This window comes from Saccopteryx bilineata, chromosome 4 (assembly GCF_036850765.1).
Source record: "Saccopteryx bilineata isolate mSacBil1 chromosome 4, mSacBil1_pri_phased_curated, whole genome shotgun sequence".
Lineage (NCBI taxonomy): Eukaryota > Metazoa > Chordata > Mammalia > Chiroptera > Emballonuridae > Saccopteryx > Saccopteryx bilineata.
The window spans coordinates 79,674,408-79,692,718 of NC_089493.1; the positions used below are offsets into that span (position 1 = coordinate 79,674,408).

General features: G+C 38.0%; 1 protein-coding gene across 19 annotated transcripts in view; it reads right to left on the bottom strand.

Annotated features, from left to right (window-relative positions):
* MGA (MAX dimerization protein MGA) overlaps nucleotides 1-18,311 on the bottom strand; it is a 196,763-nt gene that overhangs the window by 61,538 nt on the left and 116,914 nt on the right. For all 19 annotated transcript variants that reach the window (XM_066276990.1, XM_066276986.1, XM_066276985.1 and 16 more), the window contains 4 exons: nucleotides 12,838-12,969; nucleotides 12,512-12,616; nucleotides 9,329-9,984; nucleotides 7,812-8,160 (listed from right to left, as the gene is read on the bottom strand). In XM_066276990.1, coding sequence (XP_066133087.1) covers nucleotides 7,812-8,160; nucleotides 9,329-9,984; nucleotides 12,512-12,616; nucleotides 12,838-12,969 — 1,242 coding nt within the window. The remainder of the gene's footprint in view (nucleotides 1-7,811; nucleotides 8,161-9,328; nucleotides 9,985-12,511; nucleotides 12,617-12,837; nucleotides 12,970-18,311) is intronic.

Below are 18,311 nucleotides of genomic sequence, written 5' to 3' on the forward strand. Positions count from 1 at the left end.
AAAATCCCACAATATAGCGAAAAATCCGCAATACAAAATTAGATATGTACAATTTAAAAATCCATGATAGAGTGAGAATGCGAAAGTGAGCCATGATATAGCGAGGGATGACTGTAGCCATTTCAAGCCAGTAGGGAAAGTATCTGTTCTCAATAAATGATACAACTGGCTAGCCATTTGGGAAAAAAAATAATACTCCATAACAAATCAAATAAATCCCAATCATATTAACAAACTAATTTTTGAAGCCTATTTATTAATCCAATCAAAATTTATTTCTGCCCTTGAGGCTAGAGAAAGACTTTTCAATCAGTACTCCAAAAACAGAAACCATAAATTTAATCAGCCAAACTTAACCAGCTTGTCTTTTTCCAGTTTCAGGGGAAGGAGTGATGGGAGAGGGGGGAACTTTGAACTAAATTAAAATATAAATTACAAAATTAAACCTAAAAAATATAGTTACTGGAAATGTTGCAAAAAATACCCCAAAACAAACAAACAAGAAACACCCAAACACTTCAATAAAATTAAAGAATTCAAAAAGGCAATTTACAGAACAACCTGGAAGAAATGGATAAATTCCTAGAAATATACACTCTTCCAAGAGTATATAGAGTTTTTTCTTAAAGTTAAAAAAATATATCTGAACAGACCAATAACTACTAATGAAATAAAAGCAGTAATAATAATAAAAAAAACCCTCCTAACAAACATAAGGCCTGGAACAGATGGCTTCACAGGTGAATTTTAAAAAAATTGTAAGACGAATTAATACCTAGCCTTCTCAAGCTATAAAAAATAACTAAGCATGACCAGGTGGTGGCGCAGTGGAATGAGCATCAGACTGGAATGCAGAGGACCCAGGTTCGAGACCTCGAGGCCGCCAGCTTGAACGCAGGCTCATATGGTTTGGGCAAAGCTCACCAGCTTGGACCCAAGGTCGCTGGCTCAAGCAAGGGGTTACTCGGTCTGCTGAAGGCCAACGGTCAAGGCACATATGAGAAAGCAATCAATGAACAACTAAGGTGTTGCAACGCACCACGAAAAACTAATGATTGATGCTTCTCATTTCTCCGTTCCTGTCTGTCTGTCCCTGTCTATCCCTCTCTCTGACTCTCTTTCTGTCTCTGTAAAAAAAACAAAAAAAACCCTGAAAGGATGAAAGGCTCCTAAAGTCATTTACAAGGCTTACATCAACCTAATACCAAAAGCAAAGACAACTTTACAAAAAAAAATATTTAAGTCAATATCCCTGATGAACATAGAATGCAAAAATCATCAATAAAATACTAGCAAAATAAATTCAGCAATATATTAAAAAGATCATACACCATGATCAAGTGGGATTTTTTCTTGGAATACAAGATTGGTTCAATATGCACAAATCAATTAACATTGAAAACAAAATAAATAAAAATAACATGATCATATCAATAGATACAGAAAGGCCCTAGCCGGTTGGCTCAGCGGTAGAGCGTCGGCCTGGCGTGCGGGGGACCCGGGTTCGATTCCCGGCCAGGGCACATAGGAGAAGCGCCCATTTGCTTCTCCACCACCCCCCCTCCTTCCTCTCTGTCTCTCTCTTCCCCTCCCGCAGCCAAGGCTCCATTGGAGCAAAGATGGCCCGGGCGCTGGGGATGGCTCCTTGGCCTCTGCCCCAGGCGCTAGAGTGGCTCTGGTCACGGCAGAGCGATGCCCCGGAGGGGCAGAGCATCGCCCCCTGGTGGGCGTGCCGGGTGGATCCTGGTCGGGCGCATGCAGGAGTCTGTCTGACTGTCTCTCCCCGTTTCCAGCTTCAGAAAAAATACAAAAAATAATAATAAATAGATGCAGAAAAAGCATTTGACAAAACTCAAGAAATATTTATGATAAAAAATAGCATAATTAGAAGAGATAGAACCTCAACGTAGTAAATGCCATGTACGACAAACCCATAACTAACATCATACTCAACAGTAAAAGGCTGAAAGCTTCTTTTAAGAGTAAGGAATAAGACCAAGATCTCCGGTTTTAGCACTTTCATTCAACATAGTATTGAAAGACCTAAACACAGCAATCAGACAAGAAATACAAAGCATACAAATGGGAAGGAAGAAATAAAACTGTCAACTATTTGCAGATGACATGATATTACACAGGGTGGGGCAAAAGTAGGTTTATAGTTGTTGATATGGAAAATAATATAAGGTCTATCAGAAAGTTCTGTCCGTTTTTGGAATAAAACAAAATACAAATTTTTCTTATCGTCAATAAACTTTATTAAATAATATAATTGCCATTATTATTAATGATTTCTTGCCAGTGTGAGAGCAATTTGTATATCCAATTTTTGAAAAATGTTTTATCTTTTGATGCAAAAAATTGAAACGGTGCTTGGTATCTTCTTCATTTTTGAATTTTTTGCCCTTCAAAAAATTTTGTAAGGCCCTGGCCGGTTGGCTCAGCGGTAGAGCGTCGGCCTAGCGTGCGGAGGACCCGGGTTCGATTCCCGGCCAGGGCACACAGGAGAAGCGCCCATTTCCTTCTCCACCCCTCCGCCGCGCTTTCCTCTCTGTCTCTCTCTTCCCCTCCCGCAGCCAAGGCTCCATTGGAGCAAGGATGGCCCGGGCGCTGGGGATGGCTCTGTGGCCTCTGCCTCAGGCGCTAGAGTGGCTCTGGTCGCAACATGGCGACGCCCAGGATGGGCAGAGCATCGCCCCCTGGTGGGCAGAGCGTGGCCCCTGGTGGGCATGCTGGGTGGATCCCGGTCGGGCGCATGCGGGAGTCTGTCTGACTGTCTCTCCCTGTTTCCAGCTTCAGAGAAAAAGAAAAAAAAAAAAATTTGTAAGGACAAAAACAAGTGATAGTCAGAGGGTGCTAAGTCTGAGGAATATGATGGATGTGACAGACATGCTTCTGTAGCATTTCTTCCTTGTTGAAATTCATAAAAATACAGTGGCGTAAATGAACTTTATCAGTAGCCATGGGTACACTATCGCTTCGCACATAAGACTAACGTGAATCAACTTTGTTTTAGTTAATTTGCTACGTCAGTATGTATACATTAAGTGATAAAAATAGAGAGGCACACATGCGCCAAATAAATATGTGCTTACATGTCGAAACTTGTGATAGAAACGGACAGAACTTTCCGGTAGACCTTATACAATTAATAAATAATAATATAAGAATAAACTCTGTGTTTCATGTACTCACACAGTAAGCCTACCTTTGCCTCACCCTGTATATAGAGAATCCTAAGTGTTCATCAAAAAAACTACTAAGGCCCTGGCTGGTGGACTCAGAGGTAGAGCGATAGACAGCCCAGAGGTAGAGCATCAGCCCAACGTGTGGAAGCCCCGGGTTCGACTCCCACTTAGGGCACACTGGAAAAGAGTCCATCTGCTTCTCCACCCTTCCCCTTCTTCCTCTCTGTCTCTCTCTTCCCCTCCCGCAGCCAAGGCTCCATTGGAGCAAAGTTGGCCAGGGTACTAAGGACAGCTCCATGGCCTCCGCCTCAGGCGCTAGAATGGCTCCAGCCACAATGGAGCAACGCCCCAGATGGGCAGAGCATCACCCCCTGGTGGGCATGCTGGCTGGATCCCGGTCGGACACATGTGGAAATCTGTCTTGACTTCCTCCCCGCTTCTAACTTCGGAAAAATACAAAAACAAAAACAAACCAAAAAAAGAACTACTAAAACTAATAAGTGAATTCATTAAGTAGCAAATACAAAATTAATATTCAAAAGTCAGTTGTGTTTGTATATACCAATAATGATCTATCAGAAAGAGAAATTAAAAATACAACTGCCTCAAAAAGAAATACCAAAAAATGAATTTAACCAAGGATGTAAAAGACCTGTACTATAAGACAATGAAGAAAGAAACTGAAGAAGATACAAATAAGTGGAAGCATATACCATGTTCATGGATAGGAAAAATTAACATCATTAAAATGTCCATACTACCCAAAGTATCTATTGACTCAATGTAATCCCTATAAAAATACCATTATTTTTCACAGAATTAGGGCAAATAATCCTAAAATTTAGATAGAACCACAAAAGACTCTGAATAGCCAAAGCAATCTTAAGAAAGAACTACAAAGTTGGAGGTATCCCACTACCTGATATCAAACTATACCACAAGGCTATAGTAATCAAAACAGCATTGTACTGGCATAAAAACAGACACTTAGATCAGTGGACCAGAATAGAGTGTCCAGAAATAAACCAACACCTATATGGTGGTCAACTAGTCTGTGACAAAGGAAGCAAGACTATATAATGGGCTGAAGACCATCTCGTAAATGGTGGTAAGAAAACCAGATACAAACAAACAACTGAAATTAGATCCATGTTCTTACACCATATGCAAGATGAAACTCAAAATGGATTAAAGACTTAAATGTAAGGCCCAAAGCTATGAAACTTTTAGAAGAAAATTTAGGCAATAAATTCTTTGATATCACTCTTAGAACTTTGTTTTTAGATATGTGTTCTCAGGTAAGAAAAGCAAAACAAAACAAAGGATTACATCGAACTTAAAGATTTTGCACAGTGAAGGAAACTATCAACAAAACAAAAAGACAACTTACTGAATGGAAGAAGCATTTGCAAATGATACATCTCATAAAGGATTAATATCCAAAATACATAAGAACCTCATACAAGTAAAAACAAAAAATACAAACAATGCAATGAAAAATGAACAGATGACCCAAATATACTGCTCACAACAATTAGGAGATATTTTATAGCTTCACATGAAATGATAAAATAGCCTCTAATTATTGTAAGCAATAGAGTTCTCCAAAGAGAACATACAAATGGCCAACAGACATGAAAAGATGTTCAACATCACTAACTACCAGGAAAATGCAAATTGAAACTACAATAAGACACCACCTCACACTGGTCAGAATGGATATCAATAAATCAACAAATGGTGAATACACAATATGGTGTACATAGAAGTGTTGCAGAATTGGTCACCTGAAACCTGTATAATTATATAACCAGTGTCACCCCAATAAAATCCATTTAAATCAATCAATCAGTATATCAACAAATTAGTGTTGGTGAGGATGTGACCTCGTGCACTGCTGGTAGAACTGCAAACTGATGCAACCACTATGGAAAACAGTAGGTAAAAAATTTTAAATAGAACTTCCATATGACCCAGCAATCCCACTTCTGGGTATTTATCCAACGAAATCCAAAACTCCTTCATAAAGAGAAACTGGTACATAAATACAATGGCATATTACTCAGTCATAAAACAAAATAAAACCTTCCATTTGTAACAACATAGATGGACCTAGTTGCTAATTGAAATAAGTCATACAGATAAAGACAAATACTATATTATGTCACTTATGTATGAATCTAAAAAGCAACCGAACAAAACAGTAACAAGCCTCATAAGTACAGAGGACAAACTGATGGTTGCCAGATGGGATGAGGTGCAGGGATGAATAAAAATGGGGTGGTATTAAGAAGTACAAATTGGCAGTTATAAAACAGGAATACAGAGAATAATATTGTAATAACTATATAGGGCATCAGGTGGGTACTAGACTTAACAGGGTAATCACTTTTTAGTTACATAAATAGCTAATCACTATGTTGCACACCTGAAATATGATATTGTATATCAACTGTAATTGAAAAGTTAAAATAAATGGTTTTTAAAGGCAATTTATAGAATATAAAATCAAAATATATCAATTTCTGCCTATCAATTTGAATACCCTGTGTTAAGAATACAGAATAACTGGCACCATCTAATTATTGGTAATTATGTGACTGGTACAACTCTAGCAACATCCACAAATGTTTAAAGAGCACTCATTGTCACAGAAATTCCACTTTTAATACCCTATCCTAAACATGGATGTTCATCACTGTACTATAATTTTTTAAAAGTCTAAAAAGGTTAGATGTAACCTAAAGGAGTTAAGTAACAAAGTTATTAAAACTAAAATTATAATATAGATTTGCACTTGTTAATATGCAAAGTAGAGTATTTTGATACTAAATTTCTAAAAGTTATGATAGCACATACACAGTAGCACCATTTCTATAAAAATATCATGGATAGATGCACACAAGTGAATTAACAGAAAATCTATGGAAGAAAATACATTGAAACATTCATCACCCACTCTGACTAAAATAAGTACAGGGTAAGATATAGTGAATGTGACTATAAACTGCCAAAAAGGAATATTAATTCTCTAATAAACTAACACACAAGGAACTCTTCTCAATTACATGATAAAATTCGTTTTTTATATTTAAACAAACTAAAATGATATATAGTAAAGAAAATCAAGAATGAAGTAATATGTAAATTTGTTTACACAACATTTTATCAAAAAGGAATAATAAGTTTTTCAAGAAAGTCTAGTAACAGCCTGACCGGTGGTGCTGTAGTGGACAGAGCACCAACCTTGGATGCTGAGGACCCAGGTTTGAAACCCCAAGGTCACACACCAGCTCGAGCACAGAGTTGCTGGTTTGAAGGTGGGATCACTGACATGATCCCATGGTGGCTCGACTGGAGCCCCCAGTCAAGGCCTGTATGAGAAGTAATCAATAAACAATGAAAATGCCACAACTACAAGTTGATGCATCTCATCTCCCTCCCCACACTTCCTCTCTTGCAGGGAAAACAAAAAAGAGTATAATAATAATGCTCAACTCAGTTATATGCCCCTAATCTGTCCCCAAATCGCTAACCCCCTGGTTAGTGGCCCAAACCACAACCAGAAGGTCCTGTTGCAAGTTTCTTGTTCTAGAAAATAAAATGTATTAGTTAACTTGATTGTGGTTATTTTACAACGTGTGTGTGTATGCCAAATTATACTGTATATTTTAATTAATTATGTACAATCTTGTCAATTATACCTCAATACAGCTGATGGGAGAGAAGAAAATAATAAATTATATTGATCATCTGTATATTCAAAGAACATTGGGGGTGAGAGAAATAAAGTTTCCACATGAAAGATTCAAATCCCAAATTTGGCGGGGAAAGGGGCAAAAAAAGACATCTTCGAAAGAAAATCTCCATTGAAAAAAGGTAGGTGTGTGTGTGTGTGTGTGTGTGTGTAGAAGATATGACCTACAGAAAGAACATTTAAGGATAGTAGAAATTTCTCAAAATTCTTATTAGATCATAGGTTAGGATTAAAGAAAGAAATAGTAATACTATTTTGTTTGAAACAGGTGTTTGTTTGTTTGTTTGTTTGTTTTTAGTGAGAGGAGGGGAGGCAAAGACAGACTCCCTCATCTGCCCCATCGGGATCCACCCAGCAAACCCACTAGTGAGCAATGCTCTGCCCATCTGGGGCCCTTGCTCTGTTGCAACTAGAGCCAGTTTTTAGCACCTGAAGTGGAGGCCATGGTGCTATCCTCAGTACCCAGGGCCAACCTGCTCCAATAGAGCCATGGCTGCAGGAAGGGAGGAGGAGGAGGAGGAGGAGGAGGAGGAGGGGAGAGAGAGAGAGAGAGAGAGAGAGAGAGAGAGAGAAAGAGAGAGAGAGAGAGAGAGAGAGAGAAAGTGAGTTGGGAGGGGTGAAGAAGCAAATGGGCACCTCTCCTGCATGCCCTGGCCAGGAATCAAACCCAGGATGCTTCTCATATCTCTCCTCCACTCCTCCACCTCTCTCTTACAGAAAAAATAAAAACAAAACAAAACAAAAAAAAACACCACACCAATGTTCTACCACTGAGACAACTGGCCAGGGCCAAACAGGTTTTCAAATAACTATACTTTTCTAAAAAATAAAACTGTACTCTGTTTTAAGTCTCAACTGATACTCACTGTATTCCAACTTTTTCCTCTTCTTTTTCTCTTTCAATTGTTCTTCTTCCTCCCTCACTCCCTCTTCTTCTTCTTCTCTTTGCCCATCTCCCAAAGAATCATAACACACTGCATCACGATGAGCAGCCTTCCTCTGGAAATGCTTAGTTTTGGATCCCCCTTTAACAAGTACAACTTTTCTTTTCAAACAAGTACAGCCAAACATGCAATCTGGTCGCCGGCAGTGAGCAGGCTGGCGCTTCTCCAAAGCTAGACTGGAACATATGCAACCCAACCGACAGAAGTCATTGTTGCATGGAGGGGCTCGTTTCTTTATGATAGTGTGGATGGGTTTAGTTTTGAGAGATGCCTAAAGTGAAAGAAGAAAATTGTAAATTTACTAAATCATCCCCCAATACCACCAACAATCTATAGTCATTTTTTTTTAACAACCTACAGTCAGTCATATGTTAGTCTGCCTCCTTCTCTGAGCACTCAGCACTAACAGCACAAGATTATGGCAGATTCAAATGACAGAATATGAATATAGCAAGGACTCTGAACAATCTCCCATTCTAATACATAGCACAGAGAAGCAAGAGAATATTTTAATTAATTATGAGCCAAAATATCAAGAAAGATGAACTTACTCTCAATGGAAATCACACATAATATTCTAGGGCCAAGATTGGCAATTTAAGTCACAAGGACCAAACCCAGTCAGTTTCATAAATAAAAGTTTCATAAAATACAAACAGGTTCATTCATTTAAATAATGTCTATGGCATTATAACAGCAGGGTTAAGAAACTGCAACAGAGTGCATGGCCTACAAAACCTAAAATATTTACTATGTTTATAGAAAGTTTGCCAACCTCTGCTCTACGATAATAAAAAGGGAATAACAATATCCACGTGTAAAACATCTTTAGGAAAGATTAATCATAAAGCACACTTTTCTATTTAGCCCCAACATCTGATTATCTTTAGCTCTAGAATTTAGACACAGAATTAAAAGTTGAAAGTACAGAAATTTCATGACAAAAAATTATCCTCATTTTGTTGTATCACTTCACATCACTAGAGGCTACTAAGTTAGTTGAAGCAATAATACACAAAAAATTTTAATATAAAAATTTGAAAGACAAAAGCTTTATCTCTACACGCTTATAATTTTTTGGATTTGGGGGTCTTTAGTATCGTATAAGCAGAATTTTCAAAGCTGTTTTAACAAGATCAGCAGAAGTACTTGTCCACATACTGGAGAGTAAAATTAGAGACTTTCAGAATGGCCAGATGCCTTTATATAGATGAGGAATATTATTCAAAAACACAAATGTACTGTTTCCCTCTACAGCAGGAGGGATCTATACTTTGGTATAGCTGATAAAGAAGAACAAATGTGGAAGACCTCTTCTAAATTGTAACTAAGATAACTAAATGCTCAATCCTCCTTCCAATAAATCGCATTCCCATTTATCCTAACCTAATTCCTTCTAGCCAAGAAAATATATGCTCTGGAAAACAACAGATACTTACTTGAGCTGTAAGTAGGGTTGTTAAAGATACATCTGCTCGCTCTTCAGTAATATAGGTCCTTGGTTTTCCTTCCCAAAGTGCACAGTCTTCGAGGTCCATTAGCTTCACTTGAGATTTAGACAAGCCTGGAGGGCGAGTGCCCTGTTGATGTTGCTGCTGGTGGTGTGCCTGCCGCAAACTAATTTGCTTTGGGAATGTATTCTCATCTAAAGTTGGTACAACAAAGTTAGTCACCTGATTTTCTGAGATGGTGTTTGAAGAATTCTTGGTACCCTTATCTCCTGCAACATGAGTGTGCTTCTGCTTTGGTGAAACAGGGTACGGTAAAATGGATTTATAAGATGATTTAGTTCGGCCACTGAAAGCTGCCTGCTTGTTTAGAGACTTTGCCTTTCGAGAGGCAGGGGATACAGAATGAGGCTTCAAAGAGTAAGAGGTAGAAGGAGAAATGGTAGATTGCTTCTTTAGTACACTATCAAGTGTACGCACATAGCTGGTACTCTTAGTGGGAAGCTGGTATACCACAGGAGATGTGGGAGCATTAGAAGAGAAACCCATACTTGTTTCCATCAGCTTGCCTTCATTTTCCAAGTACTCATCTAGCTTATCACTGCAGAAAGCAGAACGGTTTTTCAGTGGACCTTCTGAATTTCCACCTAGAAATAAGAAGACACATACTTAAAAGAAGTTTAGGACAGATCTTTTGATCTCTAAAAAAATACACCAAAAAAGGCCAGCATTCCCTCCTCAGAAGAAAAATATAAAATAAATCAACTAAATAGATTAAATGTCACCTGACTAGGCAGGGGAGCAGTAGATGAGCATCAGCTTGGGATGCTGAGGACCCAGGTTCAAAACCCCAAGGTCACCGGGCTTGAGCATGGAATCATTAGACATCAACCCCATGGTTGCTGGATTGAGCCCAAAAGGTTGCTGACTTCAGTAAAGGGTCACTGGCTTGGCTGGAGCCCCCTTGGTCAAAGCACATATGAGAAAGCAATCAATAAACAACTAAGATGCCTCAACTATGAGCTGATGTTTCTCATCTCTCTCCCTCCTATCTGTCCCTTTCTCTCTCTCTCTCCTTAAAAAAAAAAAAAAAAAGTTTAGGGCCTGACCAGTTGGCTCAGTGGTAGAGCGTCAGCCCAGCGTGTGGAAGTCCTGGGTTCAACTCCTGCCAGGGCACACAGGAGAAGTGCCTATCTGCTTTTCCACCTTTCCCCCTCTCCTTTCTCTCTATCTCTCTCTTCCCCTCCTGCAGCCAACGCTCCATTGGAGCAAAGTTGGCCCTGGCGCTGAGGATGGCTTCATGGCCTCTGCCTCAGGCACTAGAATGGCTCTGGTTGCAATGGAGCAATGCCCCAGATGGGCAGAGCATTGCCCCCTGGTGGGCATGCCAGGTGGATCCCAGTCAGGGTGCATGCAGGAGTCTCTCTACCTCCCCACTTCTCATTTCAGAAAAATTAAAAAAAAAAAAAGATTAAATGTCATACACTGATAATATATTTAAGTGCATTCTCTAAAATTACCTCATTACATATATTTAGCATAAATTATTTAAAAGTACTAACATTAGTAATAATTAACACTGATAAGAGTCTATAAATTTTGACAATTTATGACCTCAGTATAGAGACCATACATAAATAAAAACTTAAGAGCAAAAAATATATACTTAAATCAGACATCAACAGAATGCCAAGAGATTAAAGAGACTGCAGTACCTGGACTATAATAAAAAATGTGGAGAGGTTAAGATTCAAAAAGAGAAGTATAAAATTTAGTTTTTAAAGAATAAAAAAGTTTAGTAGCAAGACACTATTATAATACTGTACAAAGGTTTAAAGATGAGAAGAACTATTTTGGACAAACAACAAATTTATCTGGTTAGAGTACAAACTGCCAACAAGTGCAACAGGAAAAGAAACACACTAAGAAAGTAAGACCAATAGGATATAGTAAATGTGGCTTGCACTACAAGTTAACTTTAGGCGCTGGCAGGATGGCTCAGCAATAGAGCATCAGCCTGGCATGTGGAAGTCCCAGGTTCTATTTCTGGTCAGGGCACACAAGAGCAGAGACCATCCGCTTCTCCCCTGGCCCCCACACTTCCCCTCCCTAAGCCATGGCTCAAACTGTTCAAGCAAGTTGGCCCTGGGCGCTGAGGATGGCTCCATGGCCTCCACCTCAAGGTGCTAAAATAGCTCAGTCGCCGAACAACAGAGCAGTGGCCCCAGATGGGCAGAGCATCGCCCTGTAGGGGGCTTAACAAGTGGATCCAGATCAGGGTAGATGTGGGAGTCTGTCTGCTTCCCTGTCTCTCACTTAATTTTTTAAAAAAAGTTAACTCTGAAGTACTGTATAGTGCTCACTATGGCAGCACATATAAAACTCTGAAGTATAATGCTGTCAGGAATCACTATACACTCTGAAGTATACAGTCCTGAAATAATGTTTGAGAATGATGCCTTTCATAACCATAGGAATAACAGAAAGAAAGAGCTGTTAAAAATTATGGCAGGGATTATTTAAGTTTGACACAGATAGGGACTGAACCCCAGAATCAGAGCTATAGGAACACAGAGGATAAACAAGTATCAGCAATACAACTATTTTCAGTTTATTTTATTTACTTATTTTTATATATTTTTAAATTGATTTGAGAGAGAGAGAGAAACAATGGTTTGCTGTTCCACCCATTCATGCACTCATTGATTGGAAAGCAAGACAGACAAGAAGGGAAAGAAATGAGAAGCATCAAATTATAGTTGCAGCACTTTCATTGTTCACTGATTACTTCTCATATGTACCTTGATGGGGGGGGGGGGGGTGCCTCCAGCAGAGCCAGTAACTCTTTGCTCAAGCCAGTGACCTTGGGCTCAAGTCAGCGACCATGGGATCACATTTATGATCCCATACTCAAGCCAGTGACGTTGGGGTTTTGAACCTGTGACCTCAGCATCCCAGGCTGATGCTCTATCAACTGTGCCACTGTCTGGTCAGGCCATTGGTTGATTCTTGTATGTGCCTTTACGAGGGATCAAACCTGCAACCTGGACTTATCAGGACGATGCTATAAACAACTCACCTACTAGGGTAGGACTCCAACACTTACTTTTAACAAAGGCTGTGGTCACATGTTACAAAACATATTTATAATTTTTTCAAAAGCTAATTGATTACCTTCATTCTTAGATGCAGAAGCACCATGAAATTTTCCCCTCCATCCCTTGATCTTAGTAAAGTCATTGGTCTTTCCTGTTCTAGAAACAAAAGGAAATCCAGCATCTGTAAAAGAAAAAGTAAAAGATATGACCAAAATCCCAGCAAGCCAATATTTAATATCCAATTAATTACTAAGCCTTTATCTGAAATGTGTAAGTCATTAAAACTATACCACTAGATAAAAAATCTACCCTAAACTATCCTAAATGTACTTTGTCTCTAACAAAGGTATATTTTTATTTATATCACAAATTAATTTGACTTCATAAATGCTATACACTCACCAGGAGAGGCAGGATTGGTTCCTGTAAGGTTCCAGAAAGGAAAGCTAGTGGCTGGAGCCAAAGGTAGTTGTACTCCCAAGTATTTCAGATCAATGCTCATTGTTGGATCCACTGAATTCAGTTTTAAGCCCACTACAAAAAAAAGGACCACAAATCATATTGGGGTTTTTTTAACCTTCAGTTGCAGGGAGGAAGGGGCAGGGGAGATAATAGAGCTAAATTTTTAGGAGATAGTGGAGAGCAAAATGATAAAATAAAAAATTTATATGGCAAAAGTAACCCCCAGTACTACATATTTGTGTTATCCTCTTCCTTCCTTGAAAGTAAGAGAGGCCTATGATTTGTTTCTAAGCAACACAGTATGGCAAAAGGGGTGGAATATACACGATTATGTGTATATAATAACAAAGAATAAATGCATCACCCATCTTGCTAGGGTTTCAAGGATACAAGTTCTGCCAACAACCTCAGGGAAACTAGAAACATACCGCCCCAAACCTCAAAATTGGAGAAACCAAGCCTAACATTTTGATTATTAATTTTGTGAGACCCTGTTAAGCCATACCCAGACTTCTGACCCAATGAAACTGTGAGACAATAAATGTATTGTTTTAAGGTGCGAAGTTTGCAGTAAAATGCTAAACAGCAACAGGTAACTACGGAATCCATAAACATAGCAGAATTCAGATCTTTTGTGCTTTTAACCTTTTGTGTTCCAGAGACTTTCTAGGACCTCAAATACAAACTTACCATAGACTCAGCTTATGCTCTGCTTATGGCTACTAATTCTCTAGTTATTATTAATGACATTTATAGTTAATTGAGCCTATAAATATTGACTTATGTTAATAGACAATCTTTTGGGAAAGTATTTTACCCTTACTGTTTTTGCTTAACAATTTACATCTGAGATTTGTCTATGTTGACAGATTTATCTCTCAAGCATTTATTTTCATTGCTATAGACTATTCCAGATTATAATATACTCCATATTATTCACCGTTCTATTGATGAGAATAATTGTTTCCTATTTTTAACTATTATGAACAATGCTGCAGTATCATTGTACACCTTTTACCAGGATATACATCACACATGTGACCATGTATGAGAACTTGCTATACTGTATTTAGCTTTTTCTTATGGTATTTACCCAGAAAAAGAATTACTATATAATAGCATTTATATTCATCTTTTTAACTGTATTGAATGTTGTTTGGCGTATTTGTGGCTGCCCAAAATATTTTAAACACCCTTCCTATATAAGCTGTTATTTTTCCCCACTATAATGCCTACCTCTTTAAGGCAGGTGTTAGAAAACCTCACTTTCCAATTTCTCTTGCAGTTTATGTGCAGACACGAGACATGGGTTTTGCTAATCAGATGCATCCATGAAAAATTTCAACTTAGGCCTGACCTGTGGTGGCGCAGTGGATAAAGCGTCAACCTGGAAATGCTGAGGTTGCCGGTTCAAAACCCTGGGCTTGCCTGGTCAAGGCACATATGGGAGTTGATGCTTTCTGCTCCTCCCCCTTCTCTCTCTCTCTCTCTCCCTCCCCCCTCTCTATAATGAATAAATAAAATCTTAAAAAAAAAATTTAGAAAAAAAATTTCAACTTAGAAAAGAGCACTGTGAGAAAAGGAATACTTTGTAGAATTATGTGAATAAAGGTGACAGTTTTAGGCCAAAGTAAAAACTTTTATCATTTTTATTTTATCTAATGTCATGATGTGGTTAAAACTAACATCAATAAAATGAAACATTCTTTCTTTGTGTTTCTAATCAACTGGGGAGAAAATAAGATTATGAATCAAAACAACAGGTTTCTAATCTTGTCTTTGGGCTAACCTTCTATTAGCTTTAGCTTCCTCCTCAGTAAAATAAATATATTAATCCACCACAATGGGTTTTGTGTTTTAAGAATTTTACTACTTTTCTATGAAATAGTCTAATGAAAATGATGACAGAGATAAGACTTTTCCCAGACCTCAATGAGCATTTTTGTTTTCCCAACTGACTCATTAGTAGTTTCAATAGGGGAAATAAGTCTTATGAGATGTCAACAAAAAGAAATGACACTTGAAAAGCCCAAGGGAATCTGGTAAAACATTTCAGAAGGTCTAATTCTTAAGTTACAACAAGTAGGAATTAACTAGGAAAGTTGGGGATGGAGAGCAGAGCGGAATTAGAAAGCAAGATCTACACAAATTCAAGTGAGAACTGAACGCTAAACAAAGAATAAAATGAAATACTGTAGTGCTTTCAGAAGAAAAAGTATCTATTGTTGTTGACAAAAACTATACCAGAACAGCTGACTACAGAAAAGGTAAAAAAAATAGGAATTAACTACTTGAGTAGTGAGATTTTTGTTAACCCTTTCAGTGAGGACGTACATAAACGTTTGTACTACTGAAAGGGTTAAGTTGTTAAAAATGTACCAAATTGATAACCAAGTTGATAAACATGCAAAATCTGACCCATATAATAAATTTAGAGACTGTTTTTATGTATTTTGTTTTCTGCATTTACTTGTATTTTGAACTGCCACCTTCCCCCAAAAGTGATACTAAGTCCTAAAAACAAGAGCATCATTTTATTTTAAATATACATATTTTTTTAAAGCCTTAAATGGCACACAAACACGGTTCAAAGTAATTCCCAATTTAGCCTATCCTGAAGCTACCCTGAAATATGTGCCTGCATAATATTCCTTCCCAAAGTAACAGATACATGAAAAATCAAGACTTAGTTGGTTTCATATGAGTAACTTTAGCTTACAGAAAATGAAACAAAATAATTCATAGAAAGCATATTCCAGCCCCCCAAAATAAAATCCTTTCCACATATTAAACAAAATTATATTCCCAAATGCCTTTTGCCTTTTTGCCTATTAGGAGATCATTCTAAATGTGTTTTTTTTTAATTGATTTTAAAGAGAAGAACAGAGTAAGAGAGAAACATCAATTTGTTAATTTACTTAGGCATTCATTGGCTGATTCTTGTATATGCCCTGACCAGAGATCAAACCCACAACCATGGTATATCACGACAGTGTTCTAACCAACAGAGCTACCTGACCAGGGCTGAGATACTTAAATACATATTACACCATTGCAAAAAAAAAAAAGATCCATATAGCTAGAACTGGACCCTGACCTGTGGTGGTGCAATAGATGGGAGTGTGGACCTGGAACACTGAGATAACTGGTTCAGAACCCTGGGCTTGCCCAGTCAAAGCACATGTAAGAAGGAACTACTATGAGCTGATGCTTCCTGTTCCTCCTTCCGCCCCACTTTTCTCTCTCTCTCTCTGCTTTCTCTAAAAATCAATAAATAAAATTTTTTTTTAAAAGAACTGGAAAAAAATCTTTAGATTCAAAGTCAGCTAAAGTAATAAACTGTTAATTTCTGCCTCCAGCTAAACCCAGTGAAATATAAAGCATCCACAAAAACTCAAGAGGAATAAACACCTATGAAAATAGTCAACGAAGAACAGAAAAGTAGATACATATATAAGAAAAATTCCAGCTATTAATTTTAACACTACATTCAGAATATTTTTTAATAACTAAAAAGGAAAAAGGAGAGAACTCTGCAAAGACTATCATAAAGGAATTTAACATTAGAACTCATAAGTCCATAGTGATATAAACAAATGAATGAACAAATGGATGAATAGACAAATGTCTGCTGCAGCAAAATTCTAAGTAATTTATGGAGATACTTCAACCTCAAGAAAGTGGAGCATATAAAGAAAAAAGAAAGTAGAGCATAACTCCCTATTCATTAAGTATAGCTACACAGTGACTTCCAAAGAGTACAGAATGGAAAGGCCAGTGACAAATCACGCTGATAATATATAGCCTTGATATAACAAGATAAGAGTGGCACTTTATCTCTGTGGTATTATTCCTCCCACAAACATATAACCCCAGTGTAACCATGAAACATCAGACAAATCCCAATGAGGGATATTCTATAAAATACCTGAACAGTACTACTCAAAATTGTCAAGGTCACTAAAAACAAAGTAAGTCTGAGAAACCATCTCAGCCAAGGATCCTAAGGAGACATGACTACTAAATATAATGTCATTTCCTACATGGGATCATGGAACAGAGAAAAATAACCAAAGAAATCTGAATAAAGTATGAACTTTAGATAATATTGTATCAATACTGGCTCACTAACTGTAGCAAACATACTACTATACTAGTGCTAGTTGTTAATAACAGAGGAAATTGTGCAGAGTACATGAAAACTCTCTGTAGCATGTTCCCAATTTTGCTGCAAATCTAAAACTTACCTAAAGTAAAAAGTTTACTTGAAAACTGACATAAAATTGACTTGGTAGCAATGAAGTAGGAATGTTTTTACAGAAATATAACCAGTGGACTCAGTGGTAGAGTGTCAGCCCAGTGTGTGGAAGTCCTTGGTTCAATTCCCAGTCAGGGTACATAAGAGAAGTGACCATCTGCTTCTCCAACCCCACCTCCCTTCCCCTTCCACAGCCATGGCTCAAATGATTCAAGCAAGTTGGCCTCAGGCACTGAGGATGGATGGCTCCATGGCCTTGCCTCAGGCACTAAAATAAGCCAGTTGCTGAGCAACAGAGCAGTGGCCCCATATGGGCAAAGCTCTGCCCTGGTAGAGGGCTTGCCAGGTGGATTCTGGTCGGGGTACATGTGGGAGTCTGTCTTCTCTCCTGTCACTTTAATATTTAAAATAAAAAAAGAAAAAAGAAAGGCAAAGAAACATGACATAAAATTGAAATTTAAAAAATTACTTCAAGTGTCAATTTTCAGAGAGATCTGGGAGAATACTTTGATTACCTTCATAGACCAGGGGGTGGGATCACTCAGTACAAATATTTAAAGTTATTCTTTTAAATTGTATGTCTTAAGAAAAAGGGGCTCTGGACGGCTGGCTCAGTGGATAGAGCATCAGTCTGGCGTACGAAGTCCTGGGTTCCCCAATCAGGGCACATATGAGAAGCAACCATCTGCTTCTCTTCTCCCTCTCCCCCTTCTCTCTCTTCCCATCTTGCAGCCAGTAGCTCAGTTGATTCGAGCATTGGCCCCAGATGGCGGTTGCTGGGTGGATTCCAGTCAGGGCACATATAGGAGTCTATCTCCCTTCCTCTCACTTAAAACAAACAAACAAAAAAACAGAAGTAAAGGGGGGGAGGGCTAGGAGGGAGAACATCTGCCTAAATAAAATAAGAGAAAAATAATCTAAAACAAAACTCTACCTCACACCTTTTGAAAAGTTAAGTACCACATGGATTACAGATGTATTTAAAACAAGAAAAAGAAAATGCATAAAAGAATGCAGTTGAATTCATTTTAACTACTGAGGATTAAGCAAAAACTTGACATTGACACCAAATGCAGAATATGTACAACAGGTGAAAACTGATGGCTCATACACATTTTGTTTGGCTCAGTGTTTTTAAAGCTTTGCCCAAAAAGCT